At 49.9% G+C, this 23,912-nt stretch overlaps 1 protein-coding gene across 9 annotated transcripts in view; it reads left to right on the forward strand.

Moving 5' to 3' along the window:
- ANKS1A (ankyrin repeat and sterile alpha motif domain containing 1A) overlaps positions 1-23,912 on the forward strand; it is a 179,077-nt gene that overhangs the window by 141,419 nt on the left and 13,746 nt on the right. For all 9 annotated transcript variants that reach the window (XM_025418506.3, XM_035697620.2, XM_025418509.3 and 6 more), the window contains 2 exons: positions 7,986-8,052; positions 13,211-13,317. In XM_025418506.3, the coding sequence (XP_025274291.3) occupies positions 7,986-8,052; positions 13,211-13,317 (174 nt within the window). The remainder of the gene's footprint in view (positions 1-7,985; positions 8,053-13,210; positions 13,318-23,912) is intronic.

The raw sequence follows: 23,912 nt of genomic DNA on the forward strand, positions 1-23,912 counted from the left end.
CGCTGTGCCACCCAGGCTGCCCATAGACTGGGGCTTCATTAACCTAACCTAATTGCACTTTGAACCTCCTCTAGAAATGTACTCTTAATGGATCAGTCTGGAATTTTTCTGGTCAGCACCAATAAGCTAACCTATGACATTCCCCAAAGAAAGACAAGGTAATCTACCTGTCAAGACCCTTTGGTCCCCCAAAGAAGGTGACCTTACCTGAAATAATCCTTTTTTCTGTTTTTTGACTTCCTCGTCCTGTCTTTAAAATCCTTTCCCTTCCTGTAGCTCTTTGGAGCTCTCATCTACTTGCTAGATGGGATGCTGCTCGATTCATGAATCATTTAGTAAAGCCAATTAGACCTTTAAATTTACTCAGTTGAATTTTGTTTTTTAACAGGCTTATCTGAAGGATTTTAACTAGTGCTTTAAAATGAATTTTGAGAATTCTGTCAACTTAATTTATCTAACTTCTTCCTATTTTGTAGCATCAGAGACAGAAAAATCTGCAGATTTGCCGAAAATCTAGGGCAGCTGATGGGTATTAAATATATATGAATTAAATGTATTAAATATAATGTATTAAATATATATGAATTTTTTATAAAATATAAAAATATAATATCTAGGGCAGCTGATGGGTATTAAATATATATGAATTAAATGTATTAAATATAGTGTATTAAATATATATGAATTTTTTTTTTTAACATCTTAAGTGTATGTCATTTGGTGCTTCCAAGTTTTACATCTGACTCCCCTCATATTATGAGCCAGATGTTCCCCTGCAGAATCTGAGGAGCCGGTGGTTGTAGGATCCTTTCCCGGGCCACACTAGGGAGGAGAAATCCATTCTGAATGGAAATTTAGAGTGTTTTCCTTGGGCTGGTTTAATCGATAGCCAGGCTGACAGTACAGCCTGCATGCAATCATGAAATTCGATTATGGAAGAATGGGAGCAAGGGAAGGTTAGTTACTTGGTGATAGTGAAAGAAAAACCAAGGAAGGTCCTCAAAGCTGGTTGCCTGGTATGTGAGAGAACTGCAGCGTCTCTGAGGTGTGTGTACTTCCTCCTCATTCCTCCCCACTCCCTGAATATAAGCCTCCTCTTGAATAGAAAGAAGATTAGAATAGAACTCAGATACATAATCCTCATTAATCTTTCAGATTCTCATCCCACTTATTAAAGCCAGTATTTGGCACATAACCCAGAGTTATGTGGTAAGCAATAATAAAGTTAATTGGAATCTAGGTCTCCCAACTTTATTCTTCTTTCAGCAGCTTCTTGGGGCCTTTTGAGTTAAAGAATGCCTGGGTAGCAGGCTGCTCTAGAATGAGAAGGTCGTTGGCAAGGCTTGTTGGCCCATAAGGTCTTCCTCCCTGTCAAAGATGCCAGGTCTGGAGTGTGCTGGAAGAAGTGGAGTGGGAGCTACTTTGGAGGGCAAGGCCCAGTCAGTATCCCAAGAGATGTGTGAAAGGTAGGAATGAGGAAGGAAGAGAGGGTTTGGGGACTGAAGTGCAGTGGGGAAGCAGGAGTGTCTCTGGCTTTCCCATCTCTACCAGCCTAGCCTGGGGCAAGTGCACACCAGCTTTAATGTGAGATGGTCAGCAACACAAGTATAAAACACTTCTGAAACAGAACCACTCTGTGGTCTCCCAGCCTGGTCAAAAGTGAGGGATTGAGAAGGAAGGTAACAATGTAAAGGGGATTCAAGTGGAAGTGTGGGTAGGGGTACAACCATAAATACAGCAGCAATCTGTGTGCCCCCCTGAGATGAGACAATTAAAGCCTCCACTAACAAAAAAAAAAAAAAAAAAAAAAAAAAAAAAAAAAAAAAAAAAAAAAAAGCCTCCACTAACAATGTGCTCTGCGGAAAAGAAGTCTCATTGCTAGCGGAGCTGCCACCACAACCTCTGCCTCCTCCCTGCCTCAAAAGGCAGCCCTGTCTGTTGGCAGACTTTTATTCATTCCCTGCCCTCTTCTCTCCTCCCCCATCCTCTCCTGCCTCCCTCTCCTAAAAGCAGTTGGCAAGGTTAGAAAATCAGGACAAATAATTTACTTCAATCCATCTCTGTCTTTCCCGAGGCCGTGTGTAATTTGCTCAGGGGTGGGGCGAGAGGGAAAAGAGTAACCTCAGACCCTGGTCAGTGACCCTTTTTCAAATGTGGAATCAAAGCCCACTCTAGGCTGCAAGTCTGTCTGCTGCTGAGAGGCAATAAGACAGAGATGGTGATGAATTCTTATGTGGTTTCTGGGCCCAGGAGTGCAGCTGTCAGCAATCTTTAGGGCTCCTTGCCCAGCTGGACGAGTGAGCCAGCCGACTTGCACGTCAGCAGTCACCTGATGGCATGGACACAGCAGCCAGAGAGATGGAGATGGTTAAGGCTCAGTTCCTTAGCCCTGTGCTCCTGGGAATGGGGAGCGCTGTCCAAGCAAAGCCATCTGGCCGGAGGAGAAGGCCTGCCCCCTAGGTACCCCAGCTCAGGGAACTCGAGCTCACCGGGGGAGCAGGCTCAGCCACTGATGGCACTTAGCAGAAGTGAGAGCTGTGGCATCCATGAGGAGTTTGGGAGTCTGCCCGCAGAGTAAAGCTCCAATTCCCTCACCTGAAAAATGGGATAATACGTTTGCTTGGCAGTGAGTTGAGGCTCTGCAGGACTTTTGAGGGAAAGGGCCAGCTGGTAGTTGGAGGGTGTGAGATTGCTGTGCCAGCAACCTGGGGAAGTTGGAGAAAGAGAAACATGAAGGCAGGGAAGTTGGAGAATCGAGGCTGGGGTCCAGAAGTGTCGGCTGCCTCTCCCTTCCTACTCTAATAGTGAGGTGACTAGCCTGACGTGGGCATTTAACAGTGTAGCTGTTCTTTGTCACCGGCCACCTCCAGTGGGCCAGCTCTCTCTGTGCATGGCCCCATGTGGAATCTAAAAGAGACAATATACGGGTCCTTACCATTAGTGATTCTATAGTCTATGTGTCTCTGGGACACATCATAGAACAGTTAATCAGGGAAGTAACAGTGCAAACAAGAGTGTATTCCTGAGCCAATAATATATTAAACATTGGGGCACAGAAGGAGAGGTAGAAGGAGTCTCCAGCTCTGGTGGTACAGGCCCAAGGGGACTAGTACATATTTTCCAACTGGTAGGAGAGTCATAGGGAGCTGAGAACTACCCAGGCAGCAGAAAGAGGGTTGGGAGGGAATGTCTGACATCAGGAGCCAAATGTGGCTGGTGAATCTCAGAAACCCCTCCCTTTGTGTTCCCATTTGCCCCAAAGGAAGATAGGAGAAAGGTGATTCCTTTCCCTTTCTCCTCTACATTAGCCCCAAACTTATGGGCATGTTGACCAGACTAATTGCTCTGTCCTGATATTTGACTATGGCACAAATGGGAGCCCCATTGCTTCTAACTTGTACCACCTTCCGGAAGGGAGGTTTCACATAGGCCTTGGCACCAAGTTGCACCAAGGCTTGTGGTCCTCCTGTGGACTTCCTGTGCCTGGAGAAGTATTTCTGTCCCCAACAGCTGTCTTCTCCCTCCCCTCACTCCAATAAAAAGAGTAGTATAATCTGACTTGTTCCTGGAAGCCAGGGCATAGTGATAGGGTATGGAGGCCTCTTTATCTGTATATAGAATATCACCTCCCATTGCCAGCTTTTGAGCACCCAGGATCCTGTGTTCTAAACAAGCACATGTCAGCAGACCTGAACAGCAGTATCTCTAGTGTTTGTTCTTATTTTTCAGCCACATGGGGAATATGATTATACATCCCTAGTGGGGGTGGGAGGGAAGAGTCTGATCCTGAATGCATTCTGAAATGGAATATTTCCAAGCATTTTTAAAATACATGTATCCATCATGGTGATAAATTTCAGGCATTACCTTACCAAACACAAACAAGTTCCCTATAGAGCTTATGTGAAGTGCAATATTAAAGTGTGGCCATTGTCTATCTCTCCGCCAACATACCAGTAAAGAGAACATTGAACTGTGCCTTTCCATGACATTCCACCTGTCTCTTTCTTCCTTGAGATGCAGAACATTTCTGGGAAAACAGCCTAATCAGATTGGTTTTAAACTCAAGCCTAAATGGTGAAACTACACAAAGCATATAGATCAGAATGGAATCTCTTTTCTGTGACAGCTCCTCTTTGTCTAGACTGAAGTGACCATATTCTGTCTCTACTGGTTCTAGGCCATGGAGGGTATGGCAGAGACAGAAAATGAGGTGCAGCTTCTTCCTGTGTCCCCAGCCCAGATTGAGGGGCTGGATAGGATCACAGCCCCAGACAGCTCAGTGCTTCTAGTGTCCGGGTGGGCATCTGCCAGTCTCTGCCCAAATAGGACCCCTTCACTACCAATATTCCTCCTAGGCCTGTGTCTCCACCAAGACAGGAAGGGGTGCTTGGTTATAAACTGTCAATAAGTTGCTGAGTACTCCTAGTTCCTCTATAAACTAGAATCTTCTCAGTTTGACTTAGCTACTACAGTTCACAGGACAACAAAGCATAGTGTACAGTTTCAATGAAACAGTTGTGAGTGTCCTTGCATACCCCCACCAGAGGGTAGGCTGTGGAAACATGGGCTGTCCCTAGCCCTTTGTAGTTGGTGTGAGAGTGACTCCTGGGGCAGGCAGGCAGGAAGGAACAGAGCAAAGAAGCAGCAGGGTGTTCTGTTCATTGTGATTTCAAAAGGCCCTTTGGCAAAATCTCATGAATTGGGCCAGGAGGCATTGATTGGTTAGGTCTGCAGGTGCTTTGGATGTCAGGTGATTATGAGGACAATGAAATATGTACTGTAGGTGACTTGACTTTATATGAAAAGCTACTTGGGATCATCCTCTATTTCAACTCTTTCTCCCTTGACACTCTGCATGGCCTTGGGAAAACAGCTTTTTCACTACTGGCTCTAAGTAAGTGGAAACTCCCCCCATCCTACTTGTTTCATTCATTCAGTAGGTTGCCTATTTAAGAAGAGCCAAGCCAAGGGAGTAAAAGGGCAAGTAAAACATGCTTTCTTCTAACCCTCATGGTTCTTGCAGTGGTGATCTTCCCACCTATACCCTCTTTAGCCTGAAAGAGGGATCCATAGCCTGGTGGAGCCATTCCAGGGAAAAGGACCCATCATCCCCTCTCCACTACCATGTAGGAAAAAGTTTTCTCACCTGGACCACCATACTTTTTTTTTTTTTTTTTTAAGATTTATTTATTTATTTGAGAGAGAGCACAAGCAGGCGGGGAGGGGCAAAGGAAAGAGGGAGGGGAAGCAGGCTCCCTGTGGAGCCAGATTTGGAGCTCAATCTCTCCAGACCCTGAGATCATGACCTGAACCGAAATCTAGAGATCTAGAGACGGATACCCAACTGACTGAGCCACCCAAGTGCCCTCCGAGGACCCTAATTTTCTCCTATAAATATAGAAAAGGGCAAGGAAGGCACATCAGCAGATATCTACAGAGTACCTGCTCTTTGCCCAGTGTGGAGGGTTCTGTGATCTGAGTAACCCAGGCTTTTCAGTGCAGCCTCTGTGTGGGGGAGCATCTTGGTCTGTAAAACTAAAAGCTGTCTACCAATATCCCTAAGCCTTCCCTGTGAAAGAGGAGGTGCTCTAGGGGAATAACCAGACCAGTGGGTTGAAGTTGGATAAAAAAAAGTTTGAATCTGTAAAAAGACAGATGTTACAAATTTGGCACTTTCTGCAAATAGGACAAACTGATGAGAGATAACAAGTGTCCCATCTCTAGAAGGCCCTTAGCAAAATTAGACATGGAGTTGGAGTTGAGATTATATGACTTGTGGGGTCCCTGCTGCAAATTCCAGATTTTGTGCCTGGAAGAACTGTCAAGAGAGAAATTAGGATTTATCCTACAGATACCCTTACATGTGTTTGTTCTACAAATGTGTATAGAATAGTCATGGCACTGTTGAGAATCGAAAAGATTGGAAACTACACATGTGCCCACCAAGGGACTGGTTAAATAAATAGCCACACACTGGAAGACATACCTTATCCATTAAAAAAAAAAAAAAAAAAAAGATGTTCTTATGAACCGTGGAAAGAATTCCAATGTATTATTAGAGAACAAGATGCAGAACAGCATATATAGACATCCTCTTAGTATGGGAGTAGAATATCTTTATATGTTTACTTACATGTGACTGCAACAGTCATCTGGAAGCATACTTAAGAAACTAGTTATACCAGTTTCTGCAGAGAGGAGAGCTAGACAGCTGGGAGATAAAGATAGGGAGGTTTTTCTCTGAATAACCTTTGTACCTTTTGAACTTTGAACATATAGATGTAGGACTTGTCAAAACATACAAGTAAAAACATTTTAAAAATAACAAGGTCTTACTAGATTAGAGTTCTGAGAAAAACAGAAGGGAAGTGGAAAACAAATGAGCCTTTTACTGGGTATCTACTAAGCCAGGTCTTTGGCCAGATGCTACTTTTAATCCATACAACAACCACTTACCGGAGGCAAGACCCATGCCTGTTTTTGTAGATTTAACTGAGGCTGGGAAAGGGTGAACATGCTAGCCTGTCCACATGGGTGGACATTGCACCATGCTGTCCGTTGAAGGAAGCAGCTCTTGAAATGGGGGCAGGGGAGGCCAAAGAAAGTGATACAGTAGGAAGGGAAGGAGGAGGGCATTATCTTCCAGGGACAGGGCAGACCTGCTGTGGTACCGCCCATTTCTCTGCCAGCCTCTGCACTGTGGGGCCAGTAAGCAGAGGCACACCTCCCTGTGCTCCACAGGTCAGATGTGTTGTGTTTCTCTTGGCTCTTGCTGAGCTCAGGGATGGAGTTCACCATGCCTGTCAACAGGCCATCAGGTGACTGCTGGGTAGGCAGTCATTTCTGTGGCTGGAGGAAAACAGCCTCAGCTCCCAGCTGCAAAGGGAACAACGGTGCTTGTTCTGTGCTCTTCTGCTAGGTGTCAAATGTGCCATCTTTATCTGCCAGCTGGAGGCTGGCTGGAAAGTTGTTGGGTTTTTTGTTTGTTTGTTTGTTTGTTGTGATTGTCAGACCCAGGCTCCTTACTTACACTTGAGGGAAAAGGCATCCAAGTTCTGGTACAAAAGGTTCTCGTTTCTTTTTTTCTTTTTTTTTTTTTTTTTTTGGAAAAAAAGCTACAAATGAGCTCATTATCACAGCAAACCCAAAAGAGGGGGAGGAGAGGAAAAGAAGGTGGCCTCCTTGTTACTGCTGTGTCCTGCCCCTGGCCAGATTTCCTGGAGTGGGGGGTCTTGGATCTGGCTCAGGGTGACCAAAGCCAGATGGCTGGAACAGGTGGTCCACACAGGGGGCAATGCCGGAGACATTGTGTACTTTGAGACCAGCTCTCTCTGCTGAGATCCAGAGGAAGGATACGTGTCTGTACCTTCAGGGATCAAAAAATCATGCCTACCTCCTTTTGACTTCTAAGAGGTTCCTGTGTTCAGGTTCTCTGCTGGTCCCAGCTCTCAAAATTGTCAGACCTCAGAGCCAGCAGTCAGGCAATATCAGTTATATGTTGAATCCTTAGGATTTTGGCAGGCACTGCTCTAGGCACTGGGGGTGTTGCACGAGACCAAGTTGGCGAAGTCTCTACTCATGGAATTTAAGTTCTGGTGTGACCAGTGAAATGTGCCAGGTCTGGCCTGCTGTTGGCCCCAGTGCCCTGTCTCTGCTGGGCTGGGGGAACTGCTGCAAGGAATGATACATAAATGCCTTGGAAGGAAGATTCTCTGGCATTTCCAGCAGCTGAGCACAGGTTGTTTCCCACTTCCTCTCTTTGGAGCGTGTCTTTCACCCCCCTGTTAGGCTGTGGTCACAGAACAGCCTTGGTCTGTGCGGCAGAGTTCTGATCCCTTGCAGGTTGGTGCTGGACCTTGGAATTCCCTGGAAGAGACCTGGAGGGCTTCCCCACCCTCCCACCCCCGCCCCAGGCGCTGATGGTGAGCTGGCAATGTTTAACCTGAACCTGACAGCCTCTCTTTGTTCCTCTTCTGTTTCAGATTGAGAAAATCATGAGCTCTATTGGAGAAGGAATTGACTTTTCTCAGGAACAGAAGAAGATCTCAGGTATTGTACCAAGCAGCCGTTCTTGCCATGACTCTTTTCTGGCTTGGGTTTTTTCCTCTGACTCAGAAGACAGACATTTGGTGTGTGAGAGAGAGGTCAGCCTCAGCCCCGAATCATGCTCTTGCAGTTCAGAATCTCATGTGTCTATATGGCCTATTGAGCTGTTACTTTAGGGCTATGACACTTTTTACATACTGGAGGGGAAATTGCATTTTTGGCGGGCCTTTTAGGAAAGTTTCTCTCTCTCTCTCTCTCTCTCTTTAAAGGTTGTCACTTATCCATAATTATTTCTGTAAATATAGGCTTTTTTCAATTGGCCCATATTGGAGTGTACCTCAGCGTTGGTCTCTCCAGCTTCCCAGACAGGTCTGGCACTAGCCCTTCGTGAGAAAGTGGCTCTCCTTTGCCTGCTCCATGGCAGTGGCAGTGTTGGGTTGGATCAGTGGGCTCAGACTGTTAGCCTGTATCACCCAGAGGGAGTGGCTTTGCCGCTCCTCCTTGTCTTTTTCTTCATTTTTACATTTATTTAGTCATTCATCATTTTTACTCCAGATCACTGCTACTCTGGACATTGTTTTCTTTTCAAAGCCCTATGGGGTGAGGCCTGCCTCATTTTCCTTTGTTTGAAGCAGGCAGCTAGAGAGGCCATATCTGAGCTGTTTTCTTTGATAATGGAATTGTGGTTGTGTTATTTTCTCGAGTGAGGTGACCTTTCTAAAGGTGCCTCTTAGCTAGAGCAAATCTCACACCTTATCCTTAAGCATCTGTAGACCATCCTGCTGCCAGAACCCCTGCTGAGAACAGCTTCATGGGGCCTGGCCTCTCCCTATCTTTGAGGAAATGCCTCTCTAACTGAAGGGATGGTATTCCCTGCTCACTCAGGAGGCTGCATCCAGGATTGACCTGTGACCCCTCTCATTCCTCTGGCCGTGTCAGGAAGTCTGAGGGGTGGGGACAAGTATATCAGTGCTTGTGGAAAGAGCATGGGTTACATACAGGTCTTGGGCGAGTCACTTAGTCTCCCTAAGCCCCCAATTCTCTATCTTCAACATTTGAATAAGAGTACCTGCCTCATGGATTTGTTGGGAATGAGTACTCTATACAAATACTTGAGCAGAAGAGGTAAACAGTAGATCTGCTTGGTTTTTGTCCATGAAATAATTACTTAATTGTACTGAAAAACCTAAAGGAGAGGGGCATCTGCTCCCCTGGCTTGTCTCCCTCTACCACTTTTCCACCTGGGATTCCTGGAGCCTCTTCCCTCCAGCAGCCTTCTTTCCCTGGTTCCTAGCAAAGAGGGCCCAGCTGGGTTTGGTCTGTCTCTGTTGGTCTTGGATCATGCTGGGGTCTGCAGAGGTGGCTCTGCTGGCTAAGAGTTTGTGGCTCTGTTTCCCCATGCTCAGGCAAACAACCTCACACTCTGTTGTAGCATGCGGGCTTTATCAAGAGTCAAGTGTTTGTTGGGAATAGATGTTCAGTACTGAGACAAACACCGTTGCCTGTTTTCCAAGCTGTGCTTTGGGGGCAGCCAAGAATGGAGTAGATAGCATTCAGTTCAGTTGAAGCTGCTTTCTGCTTCCCTGTACCCCTGCATGTCCAGGACTGCATGTGCTTGCGAGTTTGGGTCAGAGTAGGCCATTACCTCTCAACTTTGATAAATCAGGAGATGGGGCAGCACCTCTGAAAAACACATTTCTGGAAGAGCCCCTCTCGGAGATGGTGACACTGAGCTCTTTCCTTGCCCCATGGGTCCCACCCAGCAGTTCTTACCCCTGCAAACCCATATGAGTGGTGAGAGCTGGTCTGGCTACCTGCCTACATCATTGGATCCCAACCAGTGGTCCTGTTTTAGCACTGTGGAGTTGAGCTATCCTCCATCTAGCCCCTTAGGAGAGTCCAGGGCAAGCACAAAAGAACAGCTACCTGAACAGAGGGTGCGTCCACCCAAGCTGCAGAGTCCTGGCCCACTGTGTGTGTACTGCTACCAGGCCAGGAAGCATGGAGAGAGTAGAACTGTCTGCCCATGAACTCTGTCTTCTACCAGATGAGTCAGGAAGAGGCTTTCCCCAGGACCTCAGGGAGCATTAGCCTTCATCTCAGACCAGAGCAGAATTCTTATTTATTTTGAATGGTCAGTAGCAGGGTCCAGATTGTCCTTAGATTTCTGGATCTAGAAGAGGCCTGGGCTCTGGGGTTGCCAGCCTAGGAAGAAGAGGAGCAGGCCTTCCAGCAGGAAGCCATTAACAAGCATAGTATTGCTCAGTGTGACTGGTTTTGCAGAGGACATGTCCTGAAGGATGAGACCCTAAGAGGAACTGGAGTCTTATTCTTGTCTTGGGCCTTGGGAACCTCAGCTGCCAGCAATGGACCTAGTTACCCAAATCCCCAACAGACAGGTTTCACAACTCATTCTGCTGTCAGGAGTCCCAGGAAGGGATGCCTTCCTCCTGGCCCAGGCCCCCTGGCTGCTTTCAACAAAAGCTTGTGTGTGGAGCAGCAGAAGAGATCACTTGCTTTCTTTTGCTAAAGCCAGCCTTTTAGCTGTTGAGTAGCCGTTCAATGCAGGCTCCTTCCGGAGCCTGACCTCCCTGCACACAGAGCCCCCTTCTTCGCCAGGGCCATCTACAGCCTGTTGAGCTGTAGGTACCCCCCAGCATGTTTAGAGGTGACCTATGGTCCCAGGGTCTTTGTTTCTACATGTTCCCTTCGCTGTCTTCACAGCTGTACTTGGGCTTTGGTCCTTTACCTTGGCACCTCCCCTCCCATGTCCTCCTCTAGGTTGTGAGGAGCCTGCTCTGGGCCTGGTGCTTCTCCCTTGGGCTCCGAGAGGCCCCAAGAGAAGTCTCTTGCCAAGTTGTTGAGTACGCTCGCTCACCTGAGGAATATTAGGTGTAACATCTTTATTTCATTGCCGTTTTTGTGATGCCCCATGGCTTTTCCTCTTGGCAGGGAGGCACACTCTTTCTTACATGGTGAGTGGGGTAGGGGGGTCACTTCACCTGTGGGCTGTGCCCTCAGGGCCGTGTCATTCCTCTGTCCCCTTCTCTGGCTGTCCTAGAAGCTAATGGCCCAAACTGTAGGAATGTGCCTTCTGCCCCCGATAAGCTGTTTCCAGCCCCTTGAGCTGCAGGTAGAGTCTCCTCCATCTCCGCCTTTCATACGCATGTGTGTCAGCCGACATGAGATGCTGAGGAACCTGTCATTTTGCTCTGGTGCTTGTGCTGCCGTGTCCTTCTCTCTTGGTGGCGGCAGCAGCAGCTTCTGCTCCGATGTCCGATCCCTGATGTATTTTCCTGAGCGTGGAAGGGAGGAGGGTGATGGGGAGGGGAGAGGGGGAGGGCCAGACATTATGAGAGCGAGCGAGGGCTGTGGGGCCGGCAGCAGGCAGCGTGGAGCCCAGGAGCCTCCAGACAAAGCACTCTGCTGCCGTTCTGTGAGGGCACACATCCACCGGCAGCAGGACCACAGCTGCCTGGCTGGGGGATTACAAGCAGGAATGAATCAGCAGCCGGGGACACTTGACTTCATAGACACACAAGAGCCTGCCGCCTAGGTTCCCTGGAGCAGACAGCCCCACTCAAGGGCAGGGCACCCAGCGTCTCGGAGGGCTGCTGCAGCGTGCATCGGGAGGCCGCCGGGTCCCAGACCACCAGCTGTTCTGCAGAGGACAGAGGAAGGGGAGCCTAGGACAGTGGGTTGCCAGGGGCTCCCAGATAACCAGGCCAGTTGGCCTTGGCCCGCCTCGAAGGGCAGAAAGTGCCAGGAACAACAGAATGACTTTCACCGTGTCAAGAGTTCTCTGGAGGTGATGTTTTCATAGTTGGTTCTTCTTTTTCCTTCCTTGCTCTTTTTCCCTTCTTTCATCCGTTCTTACCCAGGAGAACTGGAGAAGCAGGTGGGGTTTAGGTGCTCAGCCTAGGTCTGTAGGGAGGGCTGAACTCGGTTCCTCCCCACCCCACCACACGCCCCTGTCCGCCGTGAGCAGAGCAGATACATGTCGTCCCTTCCCCACTTGCCCTCAGAGGAGAACGTCAAGATCAGGAGACCCAGGGAGGACAGTTGCTGTCTTTATCACTCAGCCGAACAGAGGACGGCGCCGAACGTGAATAGACTTAAGCTGCCACAGCTCAGCTGACAGAGGACTGCTTCCTTTTCCCCTTTCTTTCATCCGGGCTGGGTTTTGTCATCTTTAGCCAAGGACTGGATTGCCTGCCGGCTTTCCACCTGAGCAGGCAGGCGAGTCACAGGAGCAGCCACTATCAGGAGAGGAAAATGAATGCCCAGCCCCGGCAAAAGAGCCCGGCCCGGGAAGGCAACCCTTCAGACAGCGTCCTGGCGTGGGAGACGCCCCGCTCGCCAGCAGCCAGAGTCTAGCTGGGGACTGGGCTCCTGGCCTCCGCTGGCCACGCAGCCCAAAGGAGTGCCATGTCACCGTCACAGCCGAGCCACACCTGAGCCCAACCCCCGGGCCCCTGGCCCATGCGCCACTCCTGGCCCCTCTGCCTTGAGCCTCTGAGCACAAAGGGCCGGTGGCCATGGTGTGCTTATTCCGGGACTGCTGGGGCAAAACAAGTAAAAGTCTCTTTTCTCCCCACTGCCGGGTTCTGTGCTGCTTGCGTTGCATGTGCCGGGTCCCTGTGAACGCCGCCGCCACCGCTTGGCCCTCGGAGCCCTCGCTGTGTGCCTGTGCCCCTCAGCTGCATGAAGATGTGTGTGCTCTCCTGACCAGTGTGTGCTGCCAGGTTGCAGGACTTGCCCCTCGCCCACAGCCCCACGGGGGCTCCAGAAGTTGCATGGATGAGAGGAGCCCCTGAGCCCCTCTAGTGCCCGTGGGAACAGACTTCCTGAAATACCTCAGTGTGAACGCTGACACGGAGTCCCCCCGATCTGTGGGCAGAGACCGTGCATGTGCCACTGCGGCCCTGGAGCAGCTCGGACAGAGGGGGTGGGTGTGTGTGCAGCCCAGGCTGTCCTGCCCTTGGCCTGCACCCGGAAGAGGAGCTGCGGGTCCTCTGCTCTCTGGTCTCTTATACATAGTCTGGCTGCTTTATGGTAATGACTATGATGTGGCAGTGCCACCTGTCTTCCTCTGAGTGCCGCTGCTACCACCTTAATGGTTTTTCCCTTTTCAAGCGTCTGCCGATTCCTCTCTCGTCAGGTTCGCGGACGCTGGAGCAGAGCGTTGGGGAGTGGCTGGAGGCGGTGGGGCTGCAGCAGTATGAGAGCAAGTTGCTTCTGAATGGCTTTGACGATGTCCGCTTCCTGGTAAGTGCCCAGAGGCCTCCTCAGGGGCGGGGTGCAGCCCCGAGGAACCCTGCCTCTGATCTCCCTGTGGGCATGTGAGAAACAGTAGGTAGAGTTCTCTAAAGTGACTTTCGACATCTGGGAAGTCAGCCTGAGTGTCTTGTGCCTTCTTTCTAAACTCTGTTCCCTTCAGCTCTGCTCCCTGAAACAGTTCTGTAGTGAGAGCTCTTTGCCAGTCTGTGTCTGAAGGGGTAGGGTCCCTGCCTGCAGACTTTTTCCCTGCACTGGTCCCCTTCTCGGCTTTCAGACCCAGTGTTGTGCGGTGAGGCCTCAAGGCTGTCTTGTTCTGGGTCAGACCCTAGGAGTTTGGGAGGGCAAGACAGCCAAGTTTCCTGTGATGACTCCCTGTCCCATCTTTGTTGGATACCAGAAGTTTCCTTTATCTGGAAGTTTCCTTCCAGAGTGCTGTTGTCAGGCAGGTAGTCATTGAAGCAAGGAGCCTTGTCCAACAGAAAGGCTTCTTCCCTGCCTACCCCACGCCAAGCATCAGGGCTGGGAAATGTGGCCATGAAACCTCAGGGAATCATAACCTCAGGGATGGCCCAGAGGAGAGGCTGAATTAGTGGTTTGAAGGATTGGTTGCTTTTCCGAGGTATAATTTTGTACTATCTTTTTATACAGCACAAGGTGCCAAAGAAAAAGAAAAATCTAGGTGCCTTTCCTCAGGTTGCCTGTGAAGTACAGGCTGGCTGTGATCCTGGGCGTAGAATCCAGTGCTCCTTTTTTCGGTCCAGAAAGTAGCTCAGGCAGGGTACCCACGAGCATCCCTCTCCTGGAGGCCCTCCAGGAAATGGTAAAGTAAAGGAGTCAGGGCCAGTCAGCCCAGAGCTCCTGTCTCCAGTGTGGGTTCCTGTGGGCTTCCCACTGATGGGCTTGCATTTGGTGCTTCCCAAATAGCAGCTTGCCCCGAGTGCTAGTCTGGGGCTGCCGGGAGCAACGCTGACAAGGACAGACTCACCTCACCTGGGCCATCTCCATCTCCAGGGCAGACAGTAAAGTTTGCAGCAAACAACCCTTCCAAAGCCAGCTGACAGCCAGTTATTTTTCAGCCTTTAAAATTCTTAGGTTCTTAAATAGCAATTTTTTAAAGTTAAACTGGATATGTTTATGGTTCTTATAACCTAACCCCTGACTCACCATGTTCCTGGGGGAAGGCTGACAAATCCAGCATAGAGGTGGTGGCTCAGCCAGTGAGCTGGGCAGTTGGTTCCTGGTGCTGAGCACTGAGGAACCTTCCCTCTCCGAGCACGCCCTCTTCACCAGACCAGCTGTCAGACAGGCAAGGGAGGGGAGCTGTGGACTTCACAGTGTCCCTTCCTTTTGCTTCAGGATTTTAGAGGCTGAGCTCTTAACTTCTCACCCCTTCTGCTAATTTTGGAAAGGGTAAGGTTCCCAACCCTTGAACATCAAGACTCCCTTTAAAACCGCTTCCCTGCCCCTCCCCATGCTCAGACCCAGAAAGTAGCTAGGCGGGCATCTTGGTTAAGTCTGGCCCTGAACCAAATGTCCATGCAGGATATAGGGCCTCTGTTAGAACGGCTCTTTCTTTTGGGGAAGGATACTCATTGAGGGAGGCAGGTACCTCAGTCTTTCCAGGACCCTTCTAGGCCCCTCCCATTGCCCTGGGTAGAGTCTGTTAGTCCTCACTGCTCTCTCATTTCGGGTGGGGTGCTGGCAGGTGGAATCTGTGTAGGAAGAAATGCTGATTACACCTCAGTTGAACATGTTACTTCTGATACCTAGAGTGGCCTAAGTAGCCATGCAAAGCATCCTGGGTAATTGCATGTAAATTGCCAGATGTACTGGAAGACTAATTGTTTTAGCAACCAGAAAAAGGGTAAAAAATACACAAGAAGGGGACATATTTATTTAGAAACGTTCTCTTGGTACATATGGTATAATTTCCGTCGCATTAGCTATGGTATGTGCCCATGTAGTTAGGCTTTCGGTAGATTGTAAATGTTTTTCTCGGTTCTGAAATGCCCGGGAGACTCTTCTACAAGATACACAAGTAACTGCCAGGGAGCCAGGCTCTAGATGTTGGTCATCTGGACATGAAGAGTGTTTCACAGACAAGGTGTTGCTGTATCACTTCCCTGTGACAAGGGTCCCAATCAGGGTGGGAGGGACTTTACCATCACATGTTCTAATCATCTGTGCCTTTAACCCTTCCAGATAATCTTGGCTTTGGTGCTTTCTAGTGACACAGAATTCACCATCTTACAAAGTAGTAGCCTCTCATTCTTTGCATTGCTCAGGCTGAGCCAAGATCTCTTTCCTTGTGGTTTCTGTCTCCTGGCCCCAGGTTTACCTTTTGGGCCAAATAGAACACACTGAAGCCCTTTAGAAAATTGAAGACTTTCTGTCCTGTCCCCCTGGGTCTGGTCTTGTCTAGGTCCAGCATCCTCTTACTCCAGGCTGTTCCTCCTGTGATGTGAGGACTGAGCTGGGCAAACATTGTACCTTGAACTTTATTCACATCCTCTTGCCTATTGGCAGAAAGCACCTTTGATTTGCAGGTGTCAGGGCCAGGGCAGCAGGAGCTGCCAAGTGTTCCCGAGGCTGATCCAGCTGATGCCTAAGAGACAGGGCCAGGAATGTAGCTCCCACCTCTGCTGGCCAGCCCCCAACCCTGACTCACACATCACAGCCAGTCCATTTTTCACAAGTCCTGCCCATAGGAAGGGGGCTTTCTTAGGAGAAGAGTGAAAGTGTATTGTATCAACATGGCAGGAAGGTAATTGGTGGTGGACGAGTTTGTGGCTCAATGCATGCTGATGCAGGAGGTCTCCACATCTGGGGACTGAAACTGACCTCCTTCAGAGGGTGATAGTTGAATCAGGGATGGTGCTCCACGTGCTGGAATGTCATGTGGGTGTTAAAAACATGTTTTTGAAGAACGTCTGACGTTCACCAAGGGGAAACGTTCACCTCGGAATGTTGAGTGAAGAAATCAAGACACAGAAATCCATATGCGACACAATCTTAATTTCCAAAAAAGAAAACCTCTGCACGAGAGGTGCAAGGGTGTAAGCCAAAACATTTTCGGTGGTTATCTAAAGAGGATTGTAGTTGACTTCCTCTCTTTTTTAGAATGTAATAGTTGTTCTGCATTTCCTACAATGAATGGATCAGAAGTCAGAAAAGCAAATAATGCATGTGTCTGAAGGAACTTGATGGTCTAGCTGGGAAAACAAGACACATAAAGCAATTAAAAACAATAGACCAGCTAGGTGTCAAGTGCTGTGGTGAGGCATATAGATGCTGCAGGAGCACAGGGGAGGAGAACCCACCTTCCCAAGCATGGACCGTGTGCTGGGTGCTGAGCTGGCTCACAACCCTGGGCATACTGTTGGTCGAGTCTTCAGATGGAGCTGTAAGGTCCAGAGGATGAAGGCACTGCCAGTAAGTAGCAGGGTCAAGATGCTAGCCCAGATCTGTCCAGCTTTGAACTTCTGGGTTGTGCTTGCTCTGTGAGAGTTTACAGAGGCTGTGGGACTTGGAGGGACCACACAGAGGAGGGGCGAGTGTGGGGCTGAGCGACCTGCTGTGAGTAAGGAGACCAGTGGAGTGAGTATTGTGAGGGAGGGGGCCTTGGCTAGGCAGGAGAGGTGGGCTGGGCTCGACCGTGAGGGACTTTGACAGCCACATTACAGGAGGCCCTCTGGTTACGCCCTCATCAGATGGAGAGCCCCCGGAGTCCGGGTGCACCTTAGATGGCAGGGCACAGTGGAGAGCGGGCACTGGTGGATGCAGCGCTGGGTGGACAAATGGAATGTGGAAATGAGTCTGAGCCAGCTCAGGATGGGTTAGAAACAGACTGAGCCACAAGCCTGTCACCTCGAACAGCATCGTCAGGGAGGCCTCTAGCTCCTCCTGTCAATTTATTTCTCCACAGGTTTCTACCACGTGAAGATAGGCTCCTACTGTTTTCCTGTCTGTTTCTGAGACCATGGCCAGCTTGTTCCTGTGCATTGGGGAGAGATGACTGACAAATAGGAGTAGTCCCCGAAAGAGCTAAAAGGCACAGGCTCAGGGAGGAGGTCATTCTTTATTGTTTCCAGCCTGGTCCTCAGACCCTGGAGCTTCTCTTTCTGTTCTGTCCCTAGATTATCTCCTCACTCTTTAGCCCCGGAAGCCAGCATTCTGTGCATAGTGAGGCCATGCCCTTGGGTTCCTACCCTGGCTTCCTGTGCTCCTTCCCTTTGCCTTCTTCCTCTCAGGCTCCAAAGGGCCTCTTTTGGCCTGGGCAGAAGTGCTATGGCACTGCTGCCTGGACACCTCCCTGCCCCGACTTCCTCTCCAGCTGCCCAGCCCTGTCTTCTCCCCACATAGCACTCTAACTGCTGGCTGCTGTGTCAGAATTTTCTGTGCCCCAGTGTGAAGCAGGACCCAAGAGGGAAATTTTCCTCAACTAGGGACATTGGAGGGTCCATAGAGCTGGGCTTTGAAAGGGATACTGTCAGTGTGGCTCCTGCCTCCTGGACTAATTTCTGTGACCACTTAACTCTGGGGTGGCGGAGGCGGTGGTGGTCAAGGGTTGACACACCACCAAATGCTTCCTCATCTCTGCTGGGCCCTTTAACCTTGAGACAAAGCAGGCTTACTCTGGGGCCCTTTCCAGACCAAGCCTCTTGCTCTTCTTCTTCCTTTCTCTCTGCCAGACCATGTGGAGTTCTTCGGGGTTGAGGTATCAGCTGGCATCCCCAGTAACTCCACTCTGGCTTTGTCCTGTCCCCTTTACAGTAGAAGAAATTGAGAACTGTTTTCATGGCTGTGAAATTAACTAAGTACACTTTAAGATGGATTCGGACTGTTCCGTGGCTTCTGATTGCTAACACCTCAATGTGAACAGCAACAGGGGGTTCTGTGTTGGTGTCTCAGACTGTCCGAGTGTTTATGTATTCCAGTCTGTACCATGTGCATGTGCAGAAAGTGAAGCCAGCGAGGCAGGGCCCAGGGACCCATATGTCTCTATCGGAGGCACAGACCTCCTCACACACCAAGTGTCAGGTAAAATCCAGGTGTTCACTGGCATCCCTGAAGCCCGTCAGCAGACTCTTGGGGTCCATAGACTCCCACTGAGGACTCTTGGATTAAGTCATTTGCCCAAGGTTACTCCTCAAACAGATGGCTGAGCGTAACTAGAAGTTCTCCGGGACCCAGAGCCGTCTCCCACTGACCACTCTAGTCTCCACACCTCCTTTCCCAGGAACATGCTATGCCTGGGCCTTGTGCTCCAGTGTATCGCCTCAAAGAAGGGGCCTGGTGTGTGAGCCAGTGAGCTAGGCTAGTGCTACTGCCATCCCTTGCAGGTGCCAATCTGAGTCAGGCAGACCATTCCATCTATCTACTGTGTGTTGGGGGCCACTCCCAAGAAGGCTGGGAAAAGGAGCCCATGGGAATCAGATCCCAGTAAGCTCTTGGCCTTGGCTAGGGGCCCCACAGAAGCCCTTTGGCTCTGCAGCTCCCACCAGCACAGGTCAGTGATGGTAGGTGCCCCTGCTTTGCATTCTCAGCGAAGGTCAGCAGCTGGCTGAGGCCACAGTTAAATTGAACTGGGGGGAGAAAGCCTCAAAGGAAAAGTTGAGGTTCTACTTACTTGTAAGAGAACCAGACTAGGAGTCAGGAAATTTGAGTTTTCCTCTAGGCACCCCCATAAGATTTTGGACAGGTTGTTCAGCTGCCCTGTTAATCCCATCCCATGGCATCTCATTTGACTGCTTATTTTAGGGGGGCATTAGCTCTTGCAGGGGACATACTGTTCCCTGTGGTGATGCAGAATAGCCACTGAGACCAACCATGACCATACTAGCATAAGGCAGTAAGGTGGCATGTTCTTTGCAATGGAGGGCAGATAGCAGTTGTTCTCTGCAGGATGCAGATTGGCTTTGTCCTCAGATGCATGGTGTAAAGCTTGCTTTGAGGCGGTCTTGGAACTTGAGCCCTTTGACTCCAGATTGCCTTGGGCCTAGCTAACTTCCACTGTTGATTTGGGGGGCAGGGTGAATACAGCACCTTAACCTCTACTAAGGCTTCAAAAAGGCAGATGTTCGGAGGTAATGGGTAGCAGATGGATGGCAGGATGCTGTGCCTGGTATGAAGAGAATGGGGATGCCAAGACCTGACCAGGAAAGCAAGGGTCATGAAGGGGTGTTGTTTCCACGAAATTGGGAGGTGAGGCCCAACAGAGGTGCTGTTGTTGGCACCCATCCTCAGGAGCCCTTTGAAGATTGACGGGTGGAGAGGGCCTCTGGCTTCGGAAACAGAACTGGTAATGTTTGTGCTTCTTCCTCCTCTTCTATGAAACTGCACTTGTCACCATCAAGCTCTCTCTCCAGGTGAGGACAGGTCTGTGCTGCAGCGGGGTAGGGGATCACTAGGAGAGCAGGGAGTGTGGGGTTGAGATAAGCTGCTCTTGCTGCTCAGGGCACTGAGCTGAGGGAAGGTGTCAGTTCGGGAAGTTCTGTGACACAGCCCCCGGGAGGCACAGATTGGCTGGGCCAGACTGCAGTGAACAGAGAAACACAAGACGACTCCTTGAGCACCTGGCTCCTGCCAGCAGGTCCATGCTCAGGGCTATGGGAAAGAAGCAGCTCTGTGAACTGAATATGGCAGGGACGGGGCTATGTGACCTCAGGCAAGTTAGTCCTTTGCTGGACCTCAGCTTTCTTGTGACTAAACAGGATAGCTTCCCTCTGCCCTGAGCAGGACCAGCTAACTCCCTGGCATAGCCCCCGAGCCCAGGCCCACATCCCCGCTTCCACTGCCCGGAACTTGTCACTGCCCTCAACTTGTCACTGCCCTCAACTTGTCACTGCCCTCAAGAATGGTGGCTTCTGTCACAGCTACCTGTGCTTGTGCTGTGCCCTCAGCTGGGGAGGCTCATGACCCACTTCTCTGCCCTCTTCCCACCTCCATGTCAAACTCCCCCCTGGACCCGGCCACCACCCTGCCCCCGAGGCCTGCACATCCCTGAGGCTCCCCTTCCCCACCCCAGCACATCCCCACCTCTCCCAGTCCTCATCCTTGTCCCTCACAGAGGTCTCCAAAAGGTCACAATTGTAAAGTCAGCAGCACTTATTTTGACTATTCAGACTCTTCTTTTTATATCTGTGGTGTCCCCTCCAACCATAAGTTCCCTTGGTCACTCAACATTTTTATTGCATACGGACAACATACCAGGCATTGCTCTAGATGTAGGTGACAAAGCTATGAGTGAAACAGGCAGAGGTCTCTGGCCTCTAACAGCCTTGGAACCCTCTCAGCAAGCCTCTCAGCCTCTTTTCCCTTTGGCTGAGAAGGGTCCACCCCAATGTGCCACATTCCCAAATGTTCGTTCTTAGGCCTTTCTGCTATTTTTTGAAGACATGCCCAACAGTTAAAGAAATTTCCAGCAAAATATCAACAAGTGAGATACCTCTCAAGACACAAAAGAATGTTTCCTTCTGCTAAAATTATATGGTCAGGAAGACTCTGAAGATAACCAGAGCCCTGGAGGGCCAGGGAAACCTAGGGAGAAAGGGCTGTGGGTCCTGCAACAGCCCTTCCCTCCACCTCTGCCAGGACTCTCCTCTGGACTCCCAGAGGCATTTCTTGCTGTCCATGCTCCTTCCCTGGCCCCTGGCTGCAGGTATCTCTGTTCCCCTCTCCACATATCCACTGAGCTATATGCCCAGGCTCTGGGCCTTGGAATCCCCACTCGGCACCAACAAGCCCCGTTTGAGATAACTTTCTGTGCCCACACTGGTGAAGCCCAATGACGGATACTGGCAGGAAGGAGAAACCATTCAAATGGAAAGTAAAATTAATTACAGCTGCGACAGCAGGCACAATTTCTCATTTATACATTCTCAAGGAAGGACACCCAGATGCTGTGTGGTGGTGTGAGTCAGTCCACTGAGCAGGTTCAAGCTGTCCTGCATGAGCTCTGACGGGTCAGCCTCTCCCTGAGTCAGCCTGCTCTAGGCCCCTAGATGCTGAAGGCCCTGGGCCCGGTGCTTGGGCTGCATATACCAAGGCCTGGGCCATGTCCTGACCCTGCTTCTCCCTCACTGTGAGGCCATGGCCAGCCCTCCCCTCACCCACCTCCAGAGGTCCACGCAGTGCTAAGAGTTGGGATTCTGTATCGGTAAAGAAGTAATCACTGCCCCTGCCCCAGAGGTGGAGAGCAGGTGGGTGAGAGGGAGGTTCTGCGGTAGGGACATTAGTGCTAGAGCCCAAGTGCGCCCCGGCCCTAGGATGGATTCCCTGCTCTGGTTCTCTGGCTGCTGCTCCCTGCACCTTCCACACTCTGCTTTGTCTACAACAGACCCCACCTAAGCAAGAAGAAAGAGCCTGGAACACGACTTTAGGGTTTGTCAGATAGAGGTTTAACTGTCCCTTTGTCACTGAAAAGCTCTGTGACCTTGGATAAGCCACTTCTCTTTGAGCCTCAGTTTCTTTGTATAATTGGGCAGTTCCTATTTCAAAGGTTTGTTGACAGAGCTTTTTTTCAAGTGATGAATGCACAGTCCTTGCACAGTGTCAGGATGTAGTCAGGACCCGTGGTCACAGGCACTTTGTGTGTCACCTCCCCCACAAAGACCAGCAGACGGTGCCCGGGGAACTCTTGTGACCCTGAGGACTAATGCTTGCTGTGCTTTTCCTTAGATGTCTAGAGAGCAGGTGTGGCCAAGATGGCAGGATCCTGGCACCACCACTGGCCGTGAAGCCTGGTTCCTGGCCTGTAAAGGGAGGAACAGGGTAAACACCTGCCAGGTTGTGAGCACGGAGTGACAGGACAGTGAATGGCTGAAGCAGAGTCTGGAATGAGGAGGCCCTGACACTCTGTCCCACCTCTGTCCTCCTTCCTTGGAACTGAACCCAGCCAGGCAGAGTGTCAACTAGTTATGGGTTTCAGATTTCTCTTAGACTAAGAAGCCTTTTTTTTTTTTAATCTAAGAAATAACCTCTATTCACTGAAATGCTTAGGTCAATGAGCTGTTCTACTTTCTTAGCTCCCTAATTAGGAACTCAGCGCAGTGCCTGGTTCATAGTAGCCCTTGGTTATAAACATTCGTGGTAGAAGGTGAAATAGAAATTCTAGTCTCTACCCCATAGCCCTCCTCAGGAAGATGCTTCTGAAAGGCAGGGGCCCCTTTCTCCCTTTAGTAAAGAGGTGTGGAAACTTCTAGAATGTTTCTGGCCTTTGAAGATTTGGAGCACCTTAGAGTCCCCCCATAAACTAATCCAGGAGGATGTCAATGTGGCATGTGCAGGAAATCAGGAGACCCTGCCTGCCCCCAGGATGAGCTTGGCAACTGCCCACTTTGATTTTCTGTCACATCCTTTGTTTTTATTTTGTTTCCCTCTGTCTGTGTCTCCTCAAAGCCACATGCAGCCCCCGGGCCTCCTGACTGGGTAATGAAGGCCCTGTCTCCAGCTGGATTTGGGCTTCCTGGTTGTCTTCAATTCAGCATTAATGTTGCCTGAAAAGCTTGTGAGGGGTTGGGAGTAAATGTTGGAGCTTCAGCAGGACTTCAGAAACTTCCTGAACTGCACTGTTCTGTGCAGGAACTGAACTCACCAGTGTCCTCATCATCAGGCAGAGAGTCTGTGCGGGTAGCTGCCTCTCTCTGCCTTTCCCATCAGCACACGCTAAACCTGGGCCCAGAGGGACTACAGGAACTCTGGGTGCTGACTCCTGGGCTTGGGGTGACTAAGGAGCTGCCCTCACCTGGGGTGGTGCCCTTTCACAGGGGCCTTTCCGTAGGCCCAGGCCTCCCTGATGTCCCTGCAAAGGAGTGTGTTCTATCTGCAGGCTGAGCAGAGGGAGCTTCCAGCCTGGCTTCAAAGCTCCCTCCACCTGGGCTCCCTTGAGCTTAACGCTTGGAAGGTATCCTCTGTGGGGCAAAGGTTTTGTCACCATGCACAGGCTCCGGGGAGGCTACCGCAGTGGCATTCAGTGTAGCTCAGGTACAAAGGTGAGGCCACCAGGTGATGGTCTCTGTGAGCTGCCATGAGTCACTCAACCTCTTTTATCTGTAAAGTGGGCATAGAAATACTCACATCAGTAGAATAGGTAGTCCAGAAAGAATCTCAGAAACACAGGAATTGAGGAAACATCAGAGGTCATCTCAGATTGGTAGGGAAAAGATAGCTCCTTCAAGAAATGGACAACTTGGGATGCCTGGGTGGCTCAGCAGTTTAGCACCACCTTCAACCCAGGAAGTGATCCTGGAGACCAGGGATCAAGTCCCACGTCGGGCTCCCTGCATGGAGCCTGCTTCTCCCTCTGCCTATGTCTCTGCCTCTCTCTCTCTCTCTGTGTATCTCTCATGAATAAGTAAATAAAAATCTTTTTAAAAATCCAGATAGATTAAAGATTTAGTTTTAAAAAAATGAAATTAAAACTACAGCAAGAAAATATGCAAGAATTGTTTTTATAAATCTTGGAGAGGGGAAGAGAAGAGTTCTTTCTAAGTCTGATAGCACTGAGGGAAGCTCTACAAGGTACAGGTACAGACCAATAACATTTCTGCACAAATAAAGCCAACATGAAAGTCATGTTGAAA

This window comes from Canis lupus, chromosome 12, assembly GCF_003254725.2.
Source record: "Canis lupus dingo isolate Sandy chromosome 12, ASM325472v2, whole genome shotgun sequence".
In the NCBI taxonomy this organism is placed as follows: domain Eukaryota; kingdom Metazoa; phylum Chordata; class Mammalia; order Carnivora; family Canidae; genus Canis; species Canis lupus.